We start from the raw sequence: 25,777 nt of genomic DNA, 5'->3' as shown, positions 1-25,777 counted from the left end.
TGTGGTGCTGGTCATGTATTTAGTACATCCCCTCAACTTGGGGATTCTGCCCCTGACCTTTCCCGCCAAGTGAGAAAGATGCCGTCACTTACTCTCAGTAGTTTTCTGTGGCTTAGGCCCTGGATGTCCAACTCCACCATTCGTTTCTCTGTTCTGCTGTTTTAGCGGAAGGGTATTCATTAGCCAACTATGGCAGGTGGGTCTACCTTTTGTGGAATTAGTTACTTTGTCTATTTTAAGAAACCATTTGGGATTGGTCTTTGGGGAGGGGGCTGGGACCCCTGAAAGCAGGAATTGTCTTCTCAGGAAAAGTTGCTAAGACCAGCAGACCCCCAAAAATCCCCCAGCCCTCCGTTTCCTAGATTCTGCTTAAAATTTGATGGCGGCACATAATTATCCCCTCAGTTACAGAACAGAGATGGTGACACTCCCGAGTGTCAATGAATACTTGCTCCCTTTCTAGCTCAGGTAATTCTTCCCACATCTCCAGGTGCCCTCCCCAAAACGGTGCTCGGGGGAAAGATCGGACAACTCAACTCATTGCCATTTTATAGTAGCAATTCCTTAAGCTCACAGTGACAGCAGTGTGAGGAGGGTGTTTTTGTCCCACGTTCTGTGCCTCCCTCCCTTCTGCTCCCACCCTGGGTCCATCTGGAACCTTGGCCTTGGTGCTGGGGTGGGCCTTGTGGCCTGACGGGCCACTGCTCTGTATCTCCTTTACATGCTGTGGCGGGAGTTGAGTGGTCTCTTTGGAACAGTCCTGTGAGGCTGAGGGGAGGCTTGAGGAGCTCCTTCCTCCATGGCCCTCCCCCACAAGCTGCCGTTGTCTCCAAAAAAAACCCCTGGCTCCCCCACTTCCCATGCTCTGCGTGGGTGGGAGATCAGGAGATGGGCTGCTCCTTAAGCCAAACAGCCTGGTGGTGGGATTGGGTGGAGCACGGGAAAAGCAAGGGTGTCAGGTGGAGATGACTCTGCTCCCGAGGCTCCAGGTCTGCTTTGCTCTGATTTTGTGTTTCATTTGCTTTCACAATCCCAGAGGGAGAACTCTGGAGGCCTGGCAAGGTGGACCCAACCACGAGACTCACAGGCCAAGTCCAGGGCTGGGGCCACTGGCTGACAGGAGAAGGGGTTCTGAGTCTTTTCTTGGAGAGCAGGGACGTGCCTCAGAAGGAGTCTGTAGGAGAATTGGGGGAGAGTGGAATTATCCCCCTGCTCCTCATCTTTCCTGCCAGACCCCAGGCTCCCTCATGGCTCCTCCCCAAAACCACACCAGCCAGGCAGATGGACACTTACTGCCAGCCTTGGATGCAGGACAGCTGAGCTGACTTCCCTGGGAAGAGATCTGAGAGTCGGGGGGCCAGGGAGGCAGCCCCCTTTCCAGTCGCTGGGTGCGGCTGTTCTCCATGTCCTCTAGCCAGTCTGACCTCCACTCCCACAGGGGTAGGGGGAGGGTGGGGGGCAGGAAGAGGTCCTCCCGGGGTGAGGGAGGTGATGAGGCATCTGTGGGGAAGGGTAGAGAGATCTGTGGAGGGTTGGCCTTTACCCCTGGTAATGAGTTTAGGGCAGAAAGCTTGGGGCCAACTTAAGGCATATGCCCAACCCTAGCCCCAATTTGGCCCATCAATCTTGGTGACCCCAGCCCCAAAGATATGAAGACAGTCTGTTGGTTTCTTTAGTGAGAAGAGCTCAAACTGGGCTTCTGCCCATACTCTTCCTTCACTTTTCCACTCCCTGGCAGCCTCTTTTTCCCTCCATTATGGGCACTTCTGCCCTGGATATTCCTTGCTCTCCCATTCACCATAAGCCTGGTTATTTTTCTTGGGGGCAAAGAGTAGAGTTAGGGTTCATAAGATGGGTTAGGGGGTCTGATAGAGTGGGTGAGGAAGGGAACACCAAAGGAGCCCAGGGAGCTTGACTGCCTCTGCTGACATGGAGCTAACTCTGCTAGACATGTGAAGGGTGAGCTCAGTTGCTCCTCCCTCAACCAAGACAAGGCAAGCGGAAGGGCTTGGAAGCACAGCAGAGGTAAGAGAGAAAACAGAACTTGCCACAGTGAGGAGAAATCTGGGTTGGAGTAAATAGAAGAGGCTGGGGAGCCATCTTTCCTGGAGACTCGTGTGGGTGAGAGGGGCCCCCTGGAAGTAGGGGAATGGACCATGCAATTGACTGTCTCCAGGCTTCAGACTTGAACAAGTTGTTCTCAGAGGTGACCTTGGGCAAGTTAAGAAACCTGTTTGACTTATGGTTTCCCCATTTAAAAAGAAATACAGAGAATATTCCTCAGAGAGGCGCTGTTATTGAATGTATGTTAAAGTGCTTATCGTAGAGCCTGGGCTGTAGTAATCATTTAATAAAATCTAGCTGTTTTAAGGACAATGACAACAAAGCCCATGATTAGGAATTTTGCCTCTTGGTTGGGAAGAAAGGGTCTCATAGAAGCTGTTTCCTCTCCAAGGGGTGAGGGTGATCTAACGTACCTGTAAAGACACCGTCTGCCTCTCTGGGCTCCAGACCAAAGCCAAAGCTGTCTACAGCCATTGCCAGGGCCCGTGCGAAGTGGGCATCTGCGAGGAAGGAGCCGTCGGAGGAGCTGACGAGGCTGGCTCTGGCGCTGGGGGCATTGTCCTCAGAGGCTGAGCCCCAGCCATTGGCTAAGGAGCCCTCGCTGGGGGTGGGGGTGAGGCAGGGCCGAGGTGGGCACAACAAGCCCCTCATCTCGGACCCCACCCCTCCTCCAGTCCTGCCCATGTCTGCTAGCTCTGAGGCTGTCGGGACGCTGATGTACCCATAGGTGATGGGGGGTGAAGGAGCCCTTGGCATAGGAGAAACACTGTTCCTGGGAAGAGAGAGAGTAGGAGACAGTACGATAATTGAGGTGAGATAGGGCAGAAACATTCCAGTTGAGAAAGGGTGGATCGGGGCTCTGATAGGCATACTCTAGTTCTTCCATTTTCCCTTGGGCTACTCACCTGGGTGTCTCCTCACCGTCACTGAGCTCCAGGCACAGGGCTACCTCTTCAGGAGTCAGTACACTGTCCTGATCCTCCTCCAGAGATGACAGTGAAGAGCTGGACAGGCGACTGGAGGCTGGGCTGGGACCAGAGAGGGAGGAGGCCTGGGGGCTGAAGAGGCTGGGGGGACTGGAGGGGTTGAGGATGGGGAGGGGCGCTGCTGGCAGTGGGAGGGAGGAGGGAACTTGCAGCTCCCCCGAGCACCTGATTGGGGTAAGACAGAGATGGCAGGATGATTAGTTCAATTCTTTGAGTCGCTGTCCACTCCTCTCCAGCTCCATCCAAGCTCAACTAACACCCCTACCCTCTCCACCCCCCAACCCTGCTTCTTGAATCCCTTGCCCTCTTACTGGGTCTGTTGATTCTGACCGGGGGGTCCATGAGCAGAGAGGGGTGCTGGAGGTAGAGGGTGAGTCAGCTCATTGGAGGAGCTGAGCAGCTGCGGTCCCAGGGCCCGCCAGGCAACCAGAGCTCGGGGCACAGCTCCTGGGGAACAACAGCTTGAGTGTGAGAATGGCAGAGCCCCTATCAGCCCAAGACCCCCAACTGCATTCCAACCTACCGTACCCCTTAGTTTCCTGTCCCCATACGCCACCCACCCGGCCTCCTCAAGGACAGGAGAAGCCAGTTGTAGGCACTGGTGGGCCCCTCTACCCTGCCTCACCACCTCACTTCTTCTCACCTGGGCTTTGGGAAAGGTTCTTGGAGCCTTTATTCCCCAACTCCCAGGCCCAGAGGTCCACAGGGTGGCTGGTCCGGAGCAGTGGGGAGCTATTGGCCTGGTGTAGCTCTGCAAAGAAAGAGTTAGTAATTGGGGGACAAGCCAGCGTGGGTCTTTCAGGCTCCAATCACAGGCGCCATCTTCAGCCTTGTCATTCAGTTACACTTTAGGGCTCCTGAACCCAGAGAGAAGAGAAAAGAACCTCTCTCCATCCTCCCCACCTTCCCCCTCCATCCAGGCAGCTTGGAGTCAAAACACGGGCATTCGTAGCCTGGCTCAGCCATGTAGTAGCTATGTGACCTTTCTGAGCCTCCATTTCATTTGTAAACACCCACTTCAAATGATGGTTTTGCCAATCAAATCAAAACAGATTGGAAAGTTCCTGGCACCTAATAGCTTTCTTTTCTTTTCCTTTATATTCCACTCTTTCTGATCGCTATACCCCCACATCGCTACTCTTCTCATGAATTTTGGCTCTGTGAAGACATATATTGCTTTTCTTGGAGAGAACCTATTAATTTTCATTTCTCACATTGCAAATATCTCACACGGTTCTAGCTAGCCCTATCCTGAGAAACCTGAGTGTCTCTCACCTTGGGAGATGGGTTGGGCTGCCAAATTGAGCTGAATAGGTAAGAGAAAAACAAATAACCCCAGACAAGGCCAGGTGTGACAGGAAGAGGAACTTTAGAGTAGGAAGATGTGTTGGTCTCATCCAAGGAGACAATGCCCTGCCCATAGATAGTCAATATTTGTTGGCTAAATGAGGGAATGATGGATGCTCTCAGAGATGTAGGTGCAAACACGGGGTGAAAAGAATCACATATTAGATGGCAGCTATCACCTGGCCCACAGGGCCACTTAAGAGACAGCGCTGAATGAACGACGCTGAGGTAACAGACCCAGCTGTGTGCAATGACCCATGAGCATGCTTCCTGGTCAGGCCAAAACCAAAATGGATCTAAGTTTAAACAAGAGAGGAACTGGGTAACAGAAATAGAAAATACTAGACTTTCCCAAGACCAGGAACCAGGAGAACATCAAACAAAGGAGGAAAGAAATAGCCTTCAGATTAGTAGCACACGATCAGAAGCCCAGACCAAAGACCAGGCAGGACCTTCGAGGCAGAGCTTCAGACTGTCTGAAGAGCTATCTAGTCAGTCTTATCTCAAAGACGTAGGGGCCACCATGGGCAGATCAGAGCAGGGACAAGACCAAGACCATATCTGAGCCCCGGGAATCCATGGACAGTGGCCAGAACATCTGAGTCACTGGGATGAAAACCCACACAGTGGTTACACTTCTTCCATCAAAGTTTGGTTTTGTACTTTGGCTGTTTGGTTTTTGTGTCTTTCCTTTAGTTGTTGGATCACCTAGGGAGTCCTAGAGACCAACTTCAGGTGCTCCAACTCTGCTATCATCCGCTTTGTCTTGTTTAGTGCCTGGCTTCTTAACTAAGCTCAGAAATGGGGACAGATGTTGGTTGATTGGTTTGTGTGGAAAAAGAAGGGAAAAGGTTATATCTTTCTCAACCCTTTTCATTTCCTCTAAAGGGTTCTGGTATCAAAAATCCTCTTCCCACCTTGCTTGGAATTACTTGGATTTTAGTTTCAACACTATCTGAATAAACTATACAATAAAAATGTTAGTAAGGTTAGGCCAAATCTCATTGGCCATACCTGAATCTCAATAAATATTTGTTTGAAAGAATGAATTAATGAGGATATTCAGTGTAAGTATCTGGCGAAGTAAGCAAAACTAAGAGCCTGATGTAATAGGTGATACATGGCAGAATGCAGTTATGAGAATATTGGTCATGGAGAAAAATCCCAACTAAGGTCATATAATAAGAAAAAGGAATAAGCTGGTCAAGGGGAGTAGGGACACTGAGAGAGCCTGCCAGTTTTAAAAGATGAAGCAACATCACGCTTGGGCTAGGTGACAGCAGTAGAGCCAATGCCATGGCTCTGGCAAGCTCAGAGCATGATCTTGCTGGAGCTGCTGAGGTCCCAGGAGCCAGAGGTGGGCCAAGTGTCCACCAGCCCACAGATGTCACTGTGGTTGACCCATCGGAGGCAGTGGTAGGGTGAGACTGGGGTGAGGAGAAACACGGGTGAATGAGGACCTAACCCCCTGAGGGAGGTTAGGAAGCCTCATCTGAGGACTGAAACCTTTGTTAAGAATCGACTGCAGAAAACTACTCACCGTGTCCAGTAGTATTAATGGTCTAAGATGGGCCATACGTTATATTCAAGGCCAGGTAGTTCTTCATAAGAAAGCTGGTTTTTAAATGAGACTTATGCAACCTCTGTGTGGCTGGTATTTTATCACCACCGAGGATGTCTAATGCAATACCTCTGAGGCAAAGCTGGAAAGAATGCCGGCTTTGCTAATATTTAGAGGCATAAAATTCTGCATATTGGACGATCTCCGAATTACTCTGAATCCATCTTTGTCATAATAAAAGTTAGATTATAAACTTTTAAAAACTCGGCTATCCAACATTTGTAAATCTTACTAATCAGTAGAGAAGTCTCATGAAGTCAGCACAGAGTGCAGACCAGTATTCAGAGATGGGAGAAAAGAATCAGCGGGAGGATAGGCTTTCCCGAGGGCGTTCCCAGAGTCAGAGTAGCCTTTGGGAGCAGACCACTCTGGCTTCAGACTTGAGTTCTGCAGCTTACTGAGGAGGGGTGTTGAACAAGTTACCAATTCTGATCCTCTTTCCCTATCTGTAAAATTAGAGAACTCATACCTCATTAACATGTGAGGATTAAATCAAATAACAAATACAAGTAAAGCACCTAACATACAGTGGTTGCTAAAGAAACAGAGAGTATAATTATTTCTCTCTGGAAAGTCAAAGCAGGTTGCTAGAAGTCAGGAGAGAAATGTGGGCAGAAGGTACATACTCCTCTGGGAAGCGATCTGGGAGTCGGGCCTGGGAAGACCCGTAGGTAGAGCACAAAGACCGGAGTTCATGGGAGCTGGAGGCTTACACACCAGCATTGGTCACATTCTGTTAGGTTCTAGAATGACTTGGGTGCCAGTCAGTCACTTTCATGAGACTTTGAGCTCTTAGAGGACACGGACTGTATCTGGTATCTCTTGAATCACCATGTCTGGCATACAATGGTGCTTATTAAATGTTTGTAGAGTTGAGCTGACTGCGGAAACAGAGCTCACTATCGGTGTGGCCACACCGAGACAAGAGCACAATGTAAAGAACAGCTGAGGCCAGCATACTCCTAGCTGAGTGCTTTGGTGATGGGTGTCCACGAGGACAGGAGAATCGATGCTGTGGGTGGGGTGTCACCTGTACCCGGCTTCATGGCTCCAGACCATGTTCCCACCACATTCCCACTCCTGGCCCCTCCTACCCGCTCCAGGCTGGGTCTGCCCTCCCTGTCCTTACCCTGCTTCTTCTTGGCCTTCCAAGCCTCCGCAGGAGCCACAGACAAACGCGGGGAGGAGAGACCCCTGCGGCTGCAGAGGCTGTCTGCACTGGGCCAGGGGCTGGAGAGCCGGGCCAGCTGGGGTGGGAGACGCCTGACACCTGGGGCCTGCGGGCTTGGCCGGGCTGGAGGGCTGGAAGGCAGCTCAGCAATCAGAGAGCCATAGAAAGTGCTGGTGTCAGGAAGCAGGGGCACACCGGGGCTGCGGGGATCCCAGGAGATTACTGCGACAAAAAAGACAGGAGGAATTATGGTGACCACATCTTGCTCTACGCCCCCCTCCTCCAGTCCTGGGATCCCTGATCCACTGCTAGGCCCTGGCCCCCACTGAGCATGCTCACAGGAGCGACGACAGTCTAGTGAGTCCCGGGGGTCCATTCCCAGCCGGCTGCTAAGGCTGCTGCTGCTGCTCAGGTCCCGAGAGCCAGAGGTGGACCGCCAAGTGTCTGCCAGCCAGGGGGAGTCACTGTGATCCATCCTGGGGCAATGGGACACGGTGAAGTGAGACATGGTGAAGTGAGAACTTAATTGGCCAAGACCTCCAGCTCAGAGGGTAGCTGAAGGGGTGAGAAGACAGTGGTACCAGTTTTATTGTGCCTACTTTTCAGCCCTTCAGACTCCTTAAAATCTCTGACCTGGTGCCTCAAACTCAGTGCCTTTTCTTATCCTGGGATCAGGGGAAGTCCAAGTTGCCCAGAGCTAGGAGGTATTAGAGAGACAGCTGTGTGCTAAGATGAAAAGAACACAGATCTGGAGCCAGATAAACCCAGTTTGAAAATCTCCATCTGCCACAGCTCAGCGGTGCAACCCTGGGAGTAAGTCTGTCAGCCTCTCTAAGCCCCGGTTTCTTCATCTGCAAAGTGGTAACAACAAGCCCTCCGTATAAGGACGATGCTGTGAGCTGAAACGAGGAACCGTGAGATCATGCAATTGGCAGAGCAGGAGCTTGCTGCATCGGGCTTGCCTCTCTACCTCTAGTCTGGTTCCCTTTGAACTGGGGGCCATGCTGGCTGCCTGAGTGATATTTTGATAATAGGGATCAGACCAAAGCACTTCTCTCTTAAAACCTTCAATGGCTCCCCATTTACCAAGAGAGAGCCCAGCTGCCTAGCATGGCTAACAGGGGCCTAGTTGGTCTGGCTTCCAGCTCCCTAACCTTACCCTTTGCTCTGACCCATCTCACACCCTATGCCCTGGCCAGACCAAACGGCTTGTCTTGCCCTGTGAACATAGCAGGCTGTTTCTTGCTGCTCCCTTTGCCCTTCTTCTTCTTACTATCAAGGTAAACGTGAAATCTTCCTCTCATATTTCCCCACCCTAATCCCGTCCATGTTTTCTGGTACATGTTTCTGCACTTCAAACTCAAGATTGCATTCATAAGCTAGCGTGGTTGCCTCCATCTAGACTGACCTCCTGGCAAACGGAGACTGTTCTAAAGGAATGAATGGATCTCCCTCAAGGACAGGGATGAAGTCCCGGCGGGGCAGAGAAAGGTCAGGGCAGAGAAGACAAAGCCCAGGAGATAACTAAAGGGAAAGGCCAGTGAGCACAGAACGACGCAGGAACATGGCGCCAGCTTGGAACCTTGCTTTGGGCTGAGAAACTGACAGCAAAATGGTCTAGCTGGATGTGTCTGGCACATAGTAAGTGCTCAAAAATCTTCTGTTGAAAGATGCAGACCTGGGATGTGAAGCCTCCCAGAGGACATCTAATAAAATACAGAGCAGGGAAAAGTGGGCAGAGATGAAATGGTTGTTTAGTGTAAAGCTTTGCCAGTAGGAGAAAAACGGATGTTTTCTTGCTTAGTATCTTGTCTCATAACCGCAGACTTGCTGTGGCAGCCAAACACTTGGAGCAGAGGTACCGGCAACCAACCGCCCCGTTGCAGTACTAAGGAGTACACATCTATGGTGTGGGGGCAGAGCGCCCTCTGCTGGAACTGCAGGTGGATTATTGTGAAGGAAAGATTGCGCAATACGTGAGTGATTTACTGAATGCAAAGGCACTGCTAGGTGAACACTGAGGGTACAGAGAAAATTAGAAATTAGGCTGGTCTTCCCATGCTAGTTATTCTGCACCAATGCAGGATGAGTCAGCAGGAAAATGTAGTCAGTATTAGCGAGCGGTCGGCAACAAGAGCACTGGATTAGGAGTTCAGAAGGCCAGCTGTGTTGCCTTGGGCAAAGCCACCTGTTTATGATTCTTGCTTTACTCACCTGTCAAGTGGTGTGATAGTAACATTATTGAAAGAGAAATTAATTCTCACTTGGAGTTGAGGAGAGATTCAGGTACTAGGATCCCAAACTGCCTGGAGTAGGGGTAACTCCATCTAATTCTGTCCCAGCTCCACTGTCCCTTGGCCCTGCTGCTCCCTTTGCCCTTCCCCTTCTTACGATCAAGGTAAATGTGAAATCTTCCTCGCACATTTCCCCACCTTAATCCCCTCCATGTTATCTGGTACCTGTTTCTGCACTTCTAACTCAGGATTGCACTCATATGCCTCCGTCTAGACTGACTTCCTGGCAGATGGAGACTGTTCTAAAGAAATGAATGGATCTCCCTCAAGGACCCTTCCCCTCCCTTACGTGAGGTCCCTCCCCTTCCATCTCTCACCTGTGTTTTAGGATGGCGTCCTCACTGGTATATCTGTATAGACCTGAGAGAGAGCAGGAAAAAGGCTAAATCTAGACTCACCAGCACCGGATTAGAGAGCTAACCTCCCTAGCATTCTGACTGGACCCAAGGAGGCTTGACCACCCAGAGTCCACCTCATTCTCTCACCTGGGCCCAGATGCATCCCAGTTTGTCGCCGGCGGTGGACACACACGGCTGTGCCCAGCAGCAGTAGCCAGAGCACAATACCCCCGCTGGCAATGACCTCTGGACGCCTCAAGGTGGATTTTAGCTGCTCCAGGGTCCATGGACCCTGGTCATTGGGTTCTCGGGCAGCTCGCTCCATGGCCCGCTCTGTAAGGGATTGGGAGCTCAGGGGTTGGGGGCGGTGAGGCGATGAGGGTTGGACAGAGAAGGGGGAGAAGCTGAAAGTGTGAGGTGGGAGCAGGGAGAGAGGAAGGTGGGAATTGGGGCTGAGGGTTATGGGTGGGACCCGTGGGTACTGCCCTCACCTAAAATGAGGCAGACGGGGCTACTGGGCTCCCCAGCCCCAGCGCCAGTGACTGCAGCCACTTGTACACAGTAGGAACCTGGCATTTGGGTGGCAATCTCCAGCTGTGTCTGCTCCCCCAGCACAGTCCAGTTGGTTAGTGACAATGAGGTGTTTCCCAGGCTCCACACCTGAGGACAAGCAGGGGTGAGCAGCGCCCCCAGGCACCATCCCAGCAGCTGAGTCCTTCATTTGCAGATTAGACTCTGGGCCTGTGGTCATCTTGCCCTGCCATTTTCCTGGGGACACTCCCTCTGCACCTGCACCCACACTTCTTATTCCTGTCTTGTGTCCTACATCTGTGACCTTAGCCTCACTCCCCATGTCTGTAAATTGGAGATTAGAACCCAGGGTGGGCGGTGAGATGAAATGACATCATGTAGATACGTGCTCGCCAGGGTCTGGCAGACCCTCACTCAACAGCAGTAAGTGTCCCTTGCTTGTCGGCACAGGTACATTTCAGGATGCCGGGGAAGAGGGAGGTCCTGGTTCCACTAGGAAGGGGTATGTCAGCTTTCGGGGGGTACCTGGTAGCCACGGATGATGCCATTCTGGTTTTCCACAGGTGGTGGGACCCAGTTCACAAGGACACTGCCATTGCCAGGTTTTAGGGTCACCTCCTGGGGAGGGGCACTGGGCACTGGGGAGAGGGAGAGAGGCTGTGAGGAATGCTGAGGGAGAGGACTTTAGGGAAAGAACTGGGATCAGGACACAGGGTCGGAGGCCACATTGATGGGAACAGGAGCTCTGCTTGCCTGAGCAGGGCAGGAGTCCAGGAGTGGGATCCATGATCCCCCCAGAACGGAGTGGGACAGTCCAGGGACCCCCAGGCAAGAAGGGACCAGAGGGTCTGTGGTTGGGTTCTGGGGATGTCTGTCCCTGACCTTGTTCAGGCAACCTCAGGAGCAGCACGTTGCTGTCAGGGCCTCGAGCCCGTCCAGTGGATGGTCTCACTTTGAACTCGTAGTCTTGTCCCCAGTGGAGGCCCCCAAGCTCTGCACTCTGCCTGCCAGCCAGCAGGGCCTCTGCCCATGGAGCCCCCTGGCCTCCTGGGGCTGTCTGGGCCCTGAACAGCACTGTGTAGGACTGGGCAGGTGCAGCAGGGCCACTCACCTGGGAAAGAGACAAGAGAAAGGCCGAAGGGTCAGGAAGCTCATGACCAGTCCTTTCGTGAGCAGTGGCCCTGGGCTGGCTCCCACCCCTGGGTTCTGGGTTTCACCTTCCAGCTGAGCCACACAGCAGGCCCAAGCTTGGTGCCCTTTGCCGGGTCTGGGTTCAGCAGGGTCACGTTTTCCAGCTGAATACGCACTGCCAGCAGCTCCAGAGGCTCCTTGTAGTCCCGGGGCTCTGTGGGAGCATAGGTCTGGGATGGGGCCTACAGGCCAGAGTGAAGGCATTGAGGAGCGGAACGTCCCTTAGCTGCTGAGAAACCGAAACTCCCAGATTTCCCAGGTCTAGAGCACTTCTATTTTCACTCTAGGATGGGGAACTGCCCCTTAAATGCGGTCCCCATCACTCTGACCCTGATCCCAGGTTGAGCCCCACATACCCTAACTCCAGCCAAAACCAGACCATACCACCCTAATGGGAGGCCCCCACAGTGATCCTGACTTTAACTGACTATCCTCTCCTTACCCTGGACAGACACCCTGGCTGCCCGGCTCTCCCGTTGTCCTGCGCTGTTGGTGGCCACACACATATAGGTCCCTGCGTCACTCTTCTCCACTCTTACCATCAGCAAGGAGCCCCTGGATACCTGTCAAGGCCAGGTGCATGGTGAAGTCTCCCATGCGGGGAGAGGCTCTAAGTGGGGAGGGAAGCTTAAGGCCTTACTGCCTTCCCTTCTTTAAATTCTGCAGGGGACATGGGGCTGTAGGGCGGGTTAGTCTCTCAGGGTGTGCCCAGCCATGCCCAGGACAGGATGGAGTATGGGGAAGAGAGCTACACTCACCATGTGCCGCCCGGGCTGGAAGGCCAGGGATTTCCCATCCTTCCACCATGAGACTGTGGGCTCTGGGTGGCCCCAGGGCGGCGCACACTCCAGGGTCACCTGCTCACCCACCGTGGCCACTGTGTCCTGAGGCTGGATCTGAAAATCCTCCTGAAGAACTGTAGGGAGCAGGGAGGGTGTGCAAGGAGCAGTGTCTAGTCCTCCCCTCCCCAGATGTGCCCCCTTGGTGTCTCCTGCCACACCTGCCCCATTCTTCTCTACCTGCTTTGTGTTCACTGACTGGCGTCAGTGGACTCTTTAGGGCCCCACCTCCTATGTCTCCCATCTAGGTTCACTCCTAACCCTACTTTCCTGTTCTATCTCCCCACCCAAGCGTCCCCTCACAGATATCCCCTCAAACCTCCCTCACCTCAGGCATCTCACCCAACGTGTACCCCCACCAGACTTCCCCTCCCAGGCCTCACCAGCCACAGACAGGCGAGCCCCTCGGCTGACAGCTGTGCCCAGCTGGTTGCTGGCCTCACATGTATAGACACCCAGGTCTGTGGATGGGGCCTGGTCATTGTGGGCACGTCCTTGGGTTGGGGGCCGCAGCAGCAGCAGGGTTCCATCAGGTAGGAGGTGGTGTACATCTGGGGGCACCATGCTCAGGGGCTGTCCATTTAGCAGCCAGCGGATGGTGGGAGGCGGCTGGCCTGAGGCTCGGCAGCTCATCTTGGCGGGGCCGGGGCCCTGGAGCAGCTGGTCCTGGGGGTGGACTAGGATCTGGGGTGGGGAGTCCTGAGCCGTGCCTCCTGGGAGGGAAAGGGAGGCGGAGCCAGGTCGGAGTACCAATAGTACCCCCCAAAACCCTGCACACCTTGTCTGCCTTCTCTCATCTGAAGATCAACTGCCGAATAACAAACTAACTGGAAGGGGAGAAGAGGGCCTGCAGAGCTCTCAGTCTGTCTGTCTTACACACACATAATCATTATCACCACCACCATCACCATCACCATCACCATCACCATCACCATCACCATCTACCATCACCATCACCATCACCATGTCTGGTGCTCCTACTGCAAAAAGGAGGGAAAGGAGCAGGAGGGCCTCTTTTCCCCTGGCCAGGCTTTGGATCAAGGGAGCATGCGCTAGGAGAGGGGGGTGGCCACACTCACCTGTGCCAAGCAGAAATAGGAGAGGCAGGGGCCATCGGGCCCCCAGGAGGCAGGCTCCTCCAGAACCCATGGCTGCTCTCAGGCCTCTGTCCTGGTCCCTAGCACTTTGTCCTGCGGCTCTGAGCTCATAGCAAGGGAAGGAGGGGTGGGGCCGGCTGGTGGTGGTTGTTTGTGGCTGAGACTGCCCCAGAGGGAAGCAGCTTTGAGGAAACCGATGCTTCCTGCCTGGCCCTCAGTGCCTTGAAGAACTGGGAGGAGCCCAGAGGAGTGAAATTCTCTGACCTTGACCCTCTAGCCATAACCCCTGACTCCAACCCCTGCCCTCGGGTTTACCTTGTGATTTTCAAGGTTTACCTGGAAATCCTAGCCTGGGGTTTCTTAAAGGTAATCCTTACACTAACGAGAACTCCAACCACAACCTCGATATTTTAACCCTAAGCCTCTATTTAAAACTTGAACCCTCATCCTTATCCCTTTGCTTCCAAGTGACTCTCTGCTAAAGTGGAATAGAAACCCAGAGGTGGGATCTCAGGGCACAGCATGAGGGAGTTGAGGACAGAGGAAAGTGGGCTAAGGAAGCTAAGTGGAGGGGAGCAGAAGTGTATCGTCATTCCTCATTCCATATCCCAAGGATAGATGGGGCTGAGGGGTGTAGGACAGAAGATGGGAAGGATTCAGGAGCTCTGGGACAAGCGGGAGATGCCCACCGTGTGTTCCTGTTCAGCTCAGAAACAGATGAAATAAGCTGGGAGGCCTTGGACAGCAAGTTCCTTAACCCCTGCAAGCCACTCTTATCTGTAATGGAATAATAATAATTGCACCTATCCTGAGGGCTGGAGTAAGAAGGAGATGAGATAAAGCATAAAATCACTTAGTACAGTAACCTAATGCATTATAAAATTGATCAGTAAGTTTAGCCAATATTGTTATTTTTATGCACCTCCCATCACTGAAACTACTCAAGCATCCTTGGCAGATATACTTTTCAGGCCCTGGAAAGATGGTCCGCGTCAATGATCTCTAAGAGTCTTCCCAGCCCTGAAACCCTGTGTCTGCAGCAGACAGGCCTGTAGCTTCTGAGCCTGCACTCTGCTGCTCCCCACCCCCTCCCGAAAGAGAGGCTGCTCTTCCCTCTCAGAGCTCAGCTCCTGTTTACAGGTCTCTTCCTTCCAAATTTGGAATCTCAGCCATTTCCTGGAGCTGTTCCCGGAAGGCCGAGGCCTGGCTCTGAGGGCTCAGCGGAAGAGTGTCCAGCCTTTGTTCCCAATTGTTCCTGGCCAGCTCCTCTGTGGGGCCCCCAACCCAGCTGCCTCCCCCTCCCTTCCTCCCCAGTCCCAGCCTGGCCTCAGTGCCAGCCACAGCCACAACTGTAGCAGCCTACCAAGCGAAGGGAAGACCGGCTTCACGGCTCCTTCTCTTTCCTCTCAAACACAGACCAAGGCTGATGAAGACAACCAACACAAGAGAACACCATGGTCTCTACAACCCTGGGCACGTCGAAAGAATGGAGGATAAACAGTGAAAGTAACAGAGTGACCGAGCTGGAAGGATAGGAGTTGGGTCAGAGAACAGCTTGGTATTTCAGAAGTGGAGGAGCTAAGGGCAGTGACAAAGCCCACGGCATGTGTGCCAGGCAGAGTGGAGTTTATGGGGTCAAGGGTCTGTGGGACCAGAGGGATGAAGGCGGTATTCATATGGACACTGAAGTCAGCCGAGGATGAGACAAGAAAGGATGTGGTGAGACAAATGGATGTACTGCACACATAGCCAACCAGAGATATGCCAGGTAGAGAGCCCTGAAGCCTGTCTGGCCTCCTGACGCCTGCTCCCCAAGAACATTGTCAGCAGTTCTTCGTTAGTCTCTTCTGCTTACAAGTTGGACTTAGGGAGATGAACCAAGTTCTCTGCTAATGATTTAATGCCAACTTGATTTTACTCAAAGCTGTATAATCCAGAGAGAAGGTGTAAATCCCTCAGGGCAAAGATGGCAAGTCCCAAAGGAATTCACATTCATGACTCGCCCTGTCCTCAGCTGAGTGAGACTGGACAGGTGACACAGAGAGGAGAGGGGCCAGTGGTGTACTGCAGAAACAGAACCCCAGAGGCTATGGTAGCCCAAAGAATGCCACCTGACCCACAATCATGCGCCTCATCCTTGGAGACCGCCATCATTCCATTCCATTCCATTCCGTTCCGTTCCGTTCCGTTCCGTTCCGTTCCGTTCCGTTCCGTTCCATCCCGTTCCATCCCGTTCCATCTCCATTCCCAGACTCTGGAGAGCCAAGTGCTAAGAACTGGTGGGGATAGGCAGGGCCAATTACTCTGAGCTATTCCTGTAGGAAAATAGAGCCCCTTCCCCTTACTTGGTTCAAGCATCCAGGGCACTCAGGGATTCACAGAGTGATGGCTAAGGGGACTTCCCACCAGTGAGGTGCATCTGGATGGCTCCCAGAGACCAAAGTGCTCATTTCCAGCAGCATCCTGATGGTCTCATTTCCACACACTAAGGAAGAGCTGACGGCATGAGTCACAGGGATGATGTTAGGCAATGGGAGCCACCTTCAATTTTAAGGAAGCTTTGCTCTGGGCCCTGGTGATATGCAGACCCAGTGACCAGTTTAGAAATATCTTACTTCACCGCTGGTTTTGGAATTTTGTGTTTTGTGATTAATCATAGTTGCTTGTAAGAGGCAAGAGAGAGGGCAGGGACTGAGTGCCCTTCTAAAGGACCTTCCAGAGGAAATTTTTTCACTTCCGGCTTCTGGTTTCTTTGGCTTCGTATTCCATGTTCTCTGAAGATGCAGTCAGGGACTCCTGCTGGCCAATCTGGTGGGATTAAAAGTATGAATTCAGGTGGGATTGAAGTCAGTTACACTAGGTTGAGATCCTGGTTCCACCGCTTACTGGCAGAGAGCTCTCGAATAAGTCACATAACCTCTCTGAACCCCACTTTCCTCGTCTGTGAAATGTCTGTATGAGGTTTATGCGTAGTGGATATGGAAGTGGATATGGAACATGTATTAATTATCCCTTGAGTGTTCTGGAAATGGCACACCTCCTCCCTTACCAGCACAGCCACTGCCAGCTCCAACCACCTCTAGGTACTCTTTTTGGCTTTGAGACTCTGTCCTTTTTACTTACGTTTTTCTTTTTTGATTGTTTGCTCGGTCCCAATCTCCAAATTATCATCTTTGTTCTAAGATGCCAGTAGCTGGAAGGAAATTGAGTCAAGAGAGGAGACAGTGCTGACCTCCTCTCTGCTGAAAGGAGAAATTTCCCTGATGCCACTTCCCCGGCACTCCTCCCGGTTCCATCAGCATTGTGGGCCACTTCAAGGTCCATGGGGAAATCACGTCTAACACTCTCAACTCCCATTTCTTGACTTTCTCAACACCAATGACTATGGTTCACACCTACAGCAAGTGTTGCCCAAATGGACATTTCAAAGGCTGCTAGCATCAATATTTAACCATCTGCTCACATGTCCAAGGAGAAAGGGAGATCAGTTACTGTATTTTGTGTTCAGCCTCTCAATGTCCTCCAGCCAAAGATCGCCAGGACTGCACCTGTTGTTGAAAACATTGGGTTTATTACTTCTCACAGCTGGGGAGAGTGCACACCACAAGGAACGGTGGGGTGTCTCAGTAAGAGGGTGTTAGAAAAAACCTATTACAGGATTTGGGCTTTGACTAGGTAACATTGAGGAAGGTCCCAGGAAGTAAGCCTTTGCTTTGAACTGGATGGTGTCAGGAATCACGGAAAATTCCATGATTCTTTGCAGAAGAGTTCTTTGATAATTTCCTTGCTGTGTAGTATATCAAATGGCTATTGTTCTTCTCCTTCTCCTTATTCTATTATGAACAGTGTTGCCCTGAACCTTCATTTTGTATGTGTCCTAGTATAACAATAAGTGTTTAAGAGTTTCTCTAGAGAAAAACCTAGAAAGTAGAATGTCTTGGGGGCATAAAAATATCCAGATTTAGATGATAATGATAAATCGTTTTCTAAATCAATTGGTTGTACCAATGTCTTTAGCCACATCCTCACAATGGTTGGTGGACGTCTTAACGTTTGCCAACCTAGTATGTCCAATTGTATTTTGCTGTTGTCTTCATTTGAATCTGCCTGGTTAAATAATGAAGCTGAGATCTTTTTAAGTGTTTATCACTATTTGAGTTTCCTTTTCTGCAAAATATATATCTATATCGTTTGCTCACTTTTCTATCTCTTCGTCTTTTTCTCAATAACTTTCAGGAGTTTTTACATATCCTGGATAGTAATTCTCTGTGGATGAGATATGTTACAAAAACAAGTTGGACCTTATATTTTCTCTTTGTTAATGATGTAACAAAAGTTCTTAATTTTGCTCTAGATAAATTTATTAACACTTATTTTTATGGTTAGTGCCTTATTTCTATTTTTGAAGAAAATCTCTACACTGAGTCAAAAATGATTTTTCCATATTTTCTTGTAAAAGCTTAAATAAAATTTTTACATTTAAGTCTTTGATCTATCACTAATTATTTTATATAGCTTGATGTAGGGATACAATTTTTTTTCAGATAGTAACCAATTATCCCAGCACTACTTATTAGTTAGTACCAGTCATATATCAAATGTTCATATATGTGTAGCTTGTTTCATTGTCTTATTTGTCTATTCCTGCATAAACACCACACAATCTCAATTACTAGAGTTGTATAATAAGTTTTGATAGCATAGTGTCAGCCCTAGCAGCTTTTCTCTCTTTTTTTGAAATGCAAATACATGATGTAAGCTTTGATTTTGGAGGCATCCGCTTCAATGAAGGCTACCTTGAATAAACAAACACATTGCCAGCCACACAACTAGGTAAAGAACCAGGCTGGCTCTCCCTACTGAGTTTCCTTTGTTTTAGAGCTCTTGATTGGTTTTAATTAACTGACCATTTAGGCCACTTATTGTTTTTCTCTTCCTTGCTTTAAATTTCCGTTCTTATATTTTAAACACTCCAATAAAGAGTAAGCCTGGGAAACCCTAGACCCACGACATTGCTGTGTGGCCCCAGGTGTGCTGTGTAATTTCTAGGTCCTGTGAGTAATAAACCTTTATTTTTTCAAAACTTCCTGATGTGTTTTGCTGACGGGCGTCTTGCAATCATAATAAGAACCACAGGGTCGGTCCAGCCTCAACATTGGTTATTAATAGGCTGAGGGCAGCACAAAAGAGGTATCTGCTAGGATGATCCCTGCCCCTTTCTTTTTCAGAAGTGTCTTGGCTATCCTTGTGTCTTTCAGCTTGTCAAGTTCCTTGAAAACCTTGTAGAATTGATTGAATAGATAGAAAGAACTGACATTGTATAACATTAAGTCTTTCTTCTGATGAACATACATATACCTCCTTCTTTATTTAGGCCTTCTTTAATGTCTTTCGCTAAAGTTTTATAATTTGCTTTATAGAGATTTTACACACATTTTGTTAAATGTATTCTGAGCTAACTTGTTAAACCTCATGTTGAGATTATTCAAAGAGAGTTGCAGTAATCCCTACCATCCTGTATGCTTGTCACTCTTCCCATAAATAAGTGGAATCTTTTTCCCAATCCCTTGAAGCTAGGCTGTCTGTGTGAATTGCTTTGACCAACAGATACAGTGGAAATGACATTGTGGAATTTCCAAGTCTAGGTCTCAAGAGGTTGTGAGCTTCTGCTCTTGGTTCTGTGAGTACCATGTGAAGAAGCTCCATTTAGCCACATAGGAGGTCAGATAATTAAGTTCGCGAACTCATCCTAGAAAAAGTGCTACATACCTCATTGCTGAATATCACCTTCAAAGTACTCCCTTTGGGAAGCTATGTAGCGACACCAGCGCCTACTCCACCCCTCAAAGCAATTTTGGAACTCTTTTTCTGGAATGGCCATCAGAGCTGTCGTCGTATTACCCTTGATGTCCTGAATGTCATCAAAATGTCTTCTTTTCAATATTTCCTTTATCTTTGGGTAAAGAAAGATGTCACTGGGGACCAGATCAGGTGAGTAAGGCGGGTGTTGCGATACCAATTCACACAGACAGCCTAGCTTCAAGGGATTGGGAAAAAGATTCCACTTATTTATGGGAAGAGTAACAAGCATACAGGATGGTAGGGATTACTGCAACTCTCTTTGAATAATCTCAACATTTGTTTACTGGCTAAAAACTCCCTCACAGACAGTGTCGTGTGAGCTGGTGCATTGTCATGATGCAAGAGCCATGAGTTGTTGGCAAAAAGTTCAGGTCTTCTGACTTTTTCATGCAGCCTTTTCAGCACTTCCAAATAGTCAACTTAGTTAACTGTTTGTCCATTTGGTACAAATTCATAATGAATAATCCCTCTGATATCAAAAAAGTTAGCAACAGCATTGCAACAAGTTCGCGAACTTAATTGTCAGACCTCACATCGCAGACATGAACTTCTCTAGCTGAGAATTCCTAAACCTATTAGCCCACAGTCAGTGCCAATCACCAGACATGTGTGTGAGGCCATCTTAGGCATCCAGCTCCAGTTCAAGATGCCAGATGATATAATGACGTAAGTGACCTCACATAGCACCAGCAAATGAGTTGCCAGGCTGAGTCCAGCCCAAATTGCTGATACAAAGAATTGAGATTAAATAAAATGGTTATTCTTTTAAGCTACTCAAATTTGGGGTGGTTCATCACAGAGCAATACAAAACTGAAAACCCTGATATCATGTCTAATAGTTTATAGATTTTTCTGAGTCTTCTATGTACAAAAATCATATAATCTAAATATAATCGCATTTTTTAATCTTTATTTCCCATGTTTATACCTTTTTGTTTCTTTTTCTTGCTTTGCCAATGCAACATTGAATACAAGGTGTTGTTGTGGATGTATCTTTGTTTACTTCTTCATTTTAAAAAGAATACTTCTAATGTTCACCGTTTAGGATGAGGTTTGCTGATGATTTTTGTAGATGCTGTTGATCAGGTTTTTCAGTTTCCTCTAATTTCTATTTTATTAAGAGCTTTGAGCACGATTAAGTATTAAATTTTATAATTTTGGGGGCATCTATTGAGGTAGTTTTTCTCCTTTATTTTGTTTATGTAGTGAATAACATTTATGAACTTCCTGATTTTAAGTTATTCTTATACCTCTGGCATAAATACAGTTGGGTCATGATATATAGCACTTTACGCATTCCTGGGTTCATTTGCTTATATTTTGTCTAGAATATTTTGCATATGTTCATGGGATTGACCGATAAGTTTTTTTCCCCTCATACTTTCCTGGTCTCATTTTGATATAAGGTTTCAAAGGCCTCATAGGATGAGTTCCAGATACTCACTCTGTTTTCTGAAACAGTTTGTGTAAGATGGAAATTATTAGTTTCTTGAATCTCTGGTAGAACTTGCCTATAAAAGCATTTAAGCTGGTGTTTTCTTTGGAAGATTTTAATTTCTTTTTTGATTCAGTTTCTTTAAAGGTTATGAGACTATTCAAGCTTTGTAATTTGTTTTGGGTCAGTTTTCGTAAGATAAACTTTTCTATGAATTTTTCCATTTTGCATGTTTTCAGATTAATTTTGGTCATATTGTTCTCTTATCTTTTCTATCTATATTGGATCAGTAGTTATTTTCTCCTTTTTTATTCATAATATCATGTATGTCTTTTCTCTTTTTCCTTGATCAAGCTCACTAGAGATTTACTTTTTAAATATCTTTTCAGAGAACTAAATTTTGGTTTAGTTGATCCTCTGTACTATATTTTTCTTTCTCTATTGCACTAATTTCTGCTGTCTCTCTCTTATTTCACATATTCTACTTTCTTTGGCTTTGTTTGGTTGTTCCTTTTTTAATGCTTTAGGTTGGATGCTTTCCTCTTTAATGTGCGGCTTTCTGCTTTTTTAAATATAAGCAATTTACTATTCACAATACCCAAGACATGGAAACAAGCAAAATGCCCATCAGTAGATGACTAGGTTAAAAAACCGTGGTACATTTATACTGTGGAGTATTACTCGGCCGTAAAAAAGAATGAAATCTTACCATTTGCAACGATATGGATGGACCTAGAGAACATTATGCTAAGTGAAATAAGTCAGATGGAGAACGACAAATACCATATGATCTCACTTCTATGCGGAATCTAAAGAATAGAATAAATGAACAAACTAATCAGAAACAGTCTCAGAGATATAAAGGAAAAACTGAGGGTTGCTAGATGGGAGGGGGGTGGGGATGAGGGAGAAGGTGAGGGGATTAGAAAGCACAATCTGTAACCACAAGATTGCCATGGGGATACAAAAGTCAGTTTGGGGAATATAATCAATAATGTTGTAAAGATTTTGTAGGGTATCTGATGGACACCTGTTTTATTAGAGAGACCACTTCAGGGATGGTGTAGATGCCTGATAATTGCACTGTACACCTGAAGCTGAAGCTGAATAATAATGAATGTCAACTATAATTTTACATATATATAGTCATAAGAAGTGGAGTACAACATAAGGAATAGAGACAGTGGAAATGTAATGGCTGTGTGCGATGTCAGAAGGATAGTAGATGGGGGGAGGGGGATTGTCACTGTGTGAGGGGTGTAAATGATAAATGTCTAACTATTGCATTGTTTTGTACACCTGAAACTAATAAAATAAATAACTAAATATAAGCAATTTAAAGCCATAAATTTCCTCTTAGTGACATTTTTGCTGCATCTTACAAGTTTTGATATATATTTTTTTACTATTTAGATTTTTTAAAAAACTTTATTTCTTCAAGAAAAGTTTTAGATTTATAGCAACATTGAGAAGAAGTACAGAGATTTCCCACATACCCACTTCCCCTTCATATGCATAACCTCTCCCACTATCAGTGTCCCCCACCAGATGGTACGTTTGTTACAATGGCCCTACATTGACACATTAGAGTCACCCCACATCTAAAGTTTATCATAGGGTTCACTCTTGGTGTTATACATCCTACGGGTTTGGACAAATGTATAATGACAGGTATCCCATCATTTATAGTATCATACGGAGTATTTTCAACGTCCTGAAAATCTTTGTACTCTTCCTATTCATCTCTCCTCGCCTCCAAACTGCTGGCAACCACTCACTCATTCTTTTACTGCCTCCATAGCTTTGCCTTTTCACAGTACCTGCTTACTTCAGTGATAGTTGAAATCATACAGTATGTAGCCTTTTTCAGATTGGCTCCTTTCACTTAGTAATATACATTTAAGCATCCTTCAAAGCCTTTTCATGTCTTAATAGTTAATTTCTTTTCACTGCTGAATAATATCCCGTTGTCTGAATGGGCCACAGTTTATTTATCCATTCACCTACTGAAGGACATCTTGGGTGCTTCCAAGTTTTGGCAGTTATGAATAAAGCTGCTGTAAACGTCTGTGTGTGGGTTTTTGTGTGGACATAAGTTTCCAATTCCTTTGGGTAAACACCAAAGAGTGTGACTGCTGGATTTTATGGTAAGAGTATGTTTACTTTTGTAAGAAACTGCTGAACTGTCTTCCAAAGTGGCTGTAGTATTTTGCACTCCCACCTCAATGAATGAGAGTTCCTGTTGTTCCACGTCCTCACCAGCATCTGGTGTCAGTGTTCCAGATTTTGGCCATTCTAATTAGGTGTTTAGTGGTATCTTTTGTTTTAATTTGCATTCCCCTGATAACATAATGATGTGGAGCATCTTTTCATGTTCTTATTTGGCATCTGTCTATCTTCTTTGGTGAAATGTCTGCTCATGCCTTTTGTCCATTATTTAATTGGGTTGCTTGTTTTCTTATTGTTGAGTTTTAAGAGTTATTTGTATATTTTGGATAATAGGACTTTATTAGATACGTCTTTTGCAAATATTTTTTCCCAATCTGTGGCTTGTCTTTTCATTCTCTTGACATTATCTTTTAGAGAGAAGTTTCTGATTTGAATGAAGTCCAGATTATAATAATTTCTTTCATTTGATGTTGTATCTTAAAACTCTTCATCAGGTCTCATTGAACACGGGGGCAGCTGTCTGGATCTATCTTCTTCTCAAGAAGCATTTACACTGAAGCAACCATGTCTAAGGGACCTGCAGTTAGCATTGATCTTGGCACCACCTATTCTTGTGTGGGTGTCTTCCAACATGGAAAAGTGGAAATAATTGCCAATGATCAGGGAAACCGAACCACCCCAAGTTATGTCACCTTTACTGATACCGAATGATTGATCAGTGATGCCAAAAAGAATCAAGCTGAAATGAACCCCACCAACATGGTTTTTGATGCCAAATGCCTGATTGGATGTAGAATTGATGATGCTATTATTCAGTCTGATATGAAGCATTAGACCTTCATGGTGGTGAATGATGCTGGCAGGCCCAAGGTCCAAATAGAATACAAGGGAGAGACAGAGTTTCTATCCAGAAGAAGTGTCATCTATGGTTTTGACAAAGATGAAGGAAATTGCAGAAGCCTACCTTGGGAAGACTGTTACCAATGCTGTTGTCACAGTACCTGCTTACTTCAGTGACTCTCCGTGTCAGGCTGCCAAAGATGCTGGAACCACTGCTGGTCTCATTGTGCTTAGAATCATCAATGAACCAACTGCTGCTGCTATTGCTTGTGGCTTAGACAACAAAGTTGGAGCTGAAAGAAATGTGCTGATCTTTGACCTGGGAGGTGACACTTTTGATGTGTCAATTCTCACAATTGAAGATGGAATCTTTGAGGTCAAATCTACAGCTGGGGACACCCACTTAGATGGAGAAGACTTTGACAACCAAACAGTCAACCATTTTATTGCAGAGTTCAAGTGCAAGCATAAGAAGGACATCAGTGAGAATAAGAGGGCTGTCCATCGCCTCCGTACTGCTTGTGTATGTGCTAAGTGTACTCTTTCTTTCAGCATCAAGGCCGCTATTGAGATTGATTCATTCTATGAAGGAATCGAGTTCTATACCTGTATCACTTGTGCCCGATTTGAAGCATTAAATGCTGACTTCTTTTATGGCACCCTGGACCCTGCAGAGAAAGCCCTTTGAGATGCCAAGCTCGACAAGTCCTAGATCCATGATATTGTCCTGATGGTGGTTCTACCCATATCCCCAGGATTCAGAAACTCCTACAGGACTTCTTCGATGGAAAAGAGTAGAATAAGAGTATTAATCCTGATGAGGTTGTTACTTATGGTGCAGCTGTCCTGGCAGTCATCCTATCTTGAGACAAATCTGAAAAAGTACGAGATTTGCTGCTGTTGGACGTCACTCCTCTTTCCCTTGGCATTGAAACTGCGGGTGGAGTCATGACTGTCCTCATCAAGTGCAATACTACCATTCTCACCAAGCAGACACAGACCTTCACTACCTTCTCTGGCAACCAGCCTGGTGCGCTCATTCAGGTTTATATAGGTGAGCGGGCCATGACCAAGGGTAACAATTTACTTGGCAAGTTTGAACCCACAGGCATCCCTCCTGCACCATGTGATGCTCCTCAGACTGAAGTCACTTTTGATATTGATGCCAATGGCATCCTCAGTGTCTCTGCTGTTGATAAGAGTGCAGAAAAAGAGAACAATATTACTGTCACTAATGACAGGGTCCTCTGAGGAAGGAAGACATCGAGCTCATGGTCCAGGAAGTTGAGAGGTACACAGCTGAAGATGAGAAGCAGAGGGACAAGGTGTCTTCCAAGAATTCACTCGAATCCTATGCATTCAACATGAAAGCAACTGTTGAAGATGAAAAACTCCAAGGCAAGATCAATGATGCGGACAAACAGAAGATTCTTGACAAGTGCAATGAAATCATCAACTGGCTTGATAAGAATCAGACTGCAGAGAAGGAAGAATTTGAACATCAGCAGAACGAGCTGGAAAAAGGCTGCAATCCCATCATTACCATGCTGTACCAGAGTGCAGGAGGCACGCCAGGAGGGATGCCTGGGGGCTTCCCTGTGGTGGAGCCCCTCCTTCTGGTGGTGCCTCTTCACTAGAAAAGAGGTTGATTAAGCCAACCTTGTGTTCCACACAAAATATGGAAGGACCCACATTTGTAGCAAATTCACAGCAGTTTTAAAGTTGAGCTTCTATACAGTAAAAAACTGGGCATTCTTGATACTTGAATATGGAATATGTGCACAAGGAAAGGAAATAACGATGCACTTTATAAGCACTGCATTGTAAAGTGGAAAATGCAATGTCTTAAATAAAACTATTTGAAATTGGCACCATAGGAAAAGAAAAGTCTTCACCATATCCCAGGTCATCTAGGTTTTCTCCTGTTATCTCCTAGGAGTTTTATAGTTTTGTGTAGATTTAAGTTTTAAAATTCCTATCATAATTTCTTCT

General features: G+C 47.5%; 1 protein-coding gene and 1 pseudogene across 1 annotated transcript; one reads left to right on the top strand and one right to left on the bottom strand.

Annotated features, from left to right (window-relative positions):
* Positions 1–532: 532 nt before the first annotated feature.
* Positions 533–13,650, bottom strand: ROBO4 (roundabout guidance receptor 4). The gene is made up of 18 exons (XM_019710437.2): positions 13,462–13,650; positions 12,766–13,095; positions 12,302–12,459; positions 11,986–12,106; positions 11,570–11,697; positions 11,235–11,463; positions 10,878–10,990; positions 10,313–10,481; positions 9,969–10,154; positions 9,801–9,843; positions 7,529–7,665; positions 7,148–7,411; positions 3,694–3,801; positions 3,362–3,497; positions 2,970–3,215; positions 2,478–2,836; positions 1,294–1,500; positions 533–1,174 (listed from the first exon to the last, which is right to left on the bottom strand). The coding sequence occupies exons 1-18, from the start codon at positions 13,529–13,531 to the stop codon at positions 1,164–1,166; spliced, it is 3,015 nt and encodes a 1,004-aa protein (XP_019565996.2). The 5' UTR covers positions 13,532–13,650; the 3' UTR covers positions 533–1,163.
* Positions 13,651–23,767: 10,117 nt separating this feature from the next.
* On the top strand, positions 23,768–25,505 carry LOC109433869 (heat shock cognate 71 kDa protein; annotated as a pseudogene).
* The last annotated feature ends 272 nt before the right edge of the window (positions 25,506–25,777 follow it).

The sequence above is a fragment of the Rhinolophus sinicus genome, linkage group LG16 (genome assembly GCF_036562045.2).
Source record: "Rhinolophus sinicus isolate RSC01 linkage group LG16, ASM3656204v1, whole genome shotgun sequence".
Taxonomy (NCBI): domain Eukaryota; kingdom Metazoa; phylum Chordata; class Mammalia; order Chiroptera; family Rhinolophidae; genus Rhinolophus; species Rhinolophus sinicus.
The sequence above is the reverse complement of the archived record's forward strand: the minus strand, read 5'-3'. Positions and strand labels throughout refer to the sequence as shown.

Coding starts and splice junctions, on each gene's coding strand:
- ROBO4 (XM_019710437.2), bottom strand. CDS start 13,531: ATGGGTTCTGGAGGAGCCTGCCTCCTGGGGGCCCGATGGCCCCTGCCT. Junction 13,096..13,461: donor CCTATTTCTGCTTGGCACAG/GTGAGTGTGGCC, acceptor TTTCCCTCCCAG/GAGGCACGGCTCAGGACTCC. Junction 11,698..11,985: donor AGCCAGGGTGTCTGTCCAGG/GTAAGGAGAGGA, acceptor ATGCTCCCACAG/AGCCCCGGGACTACAAGGAG.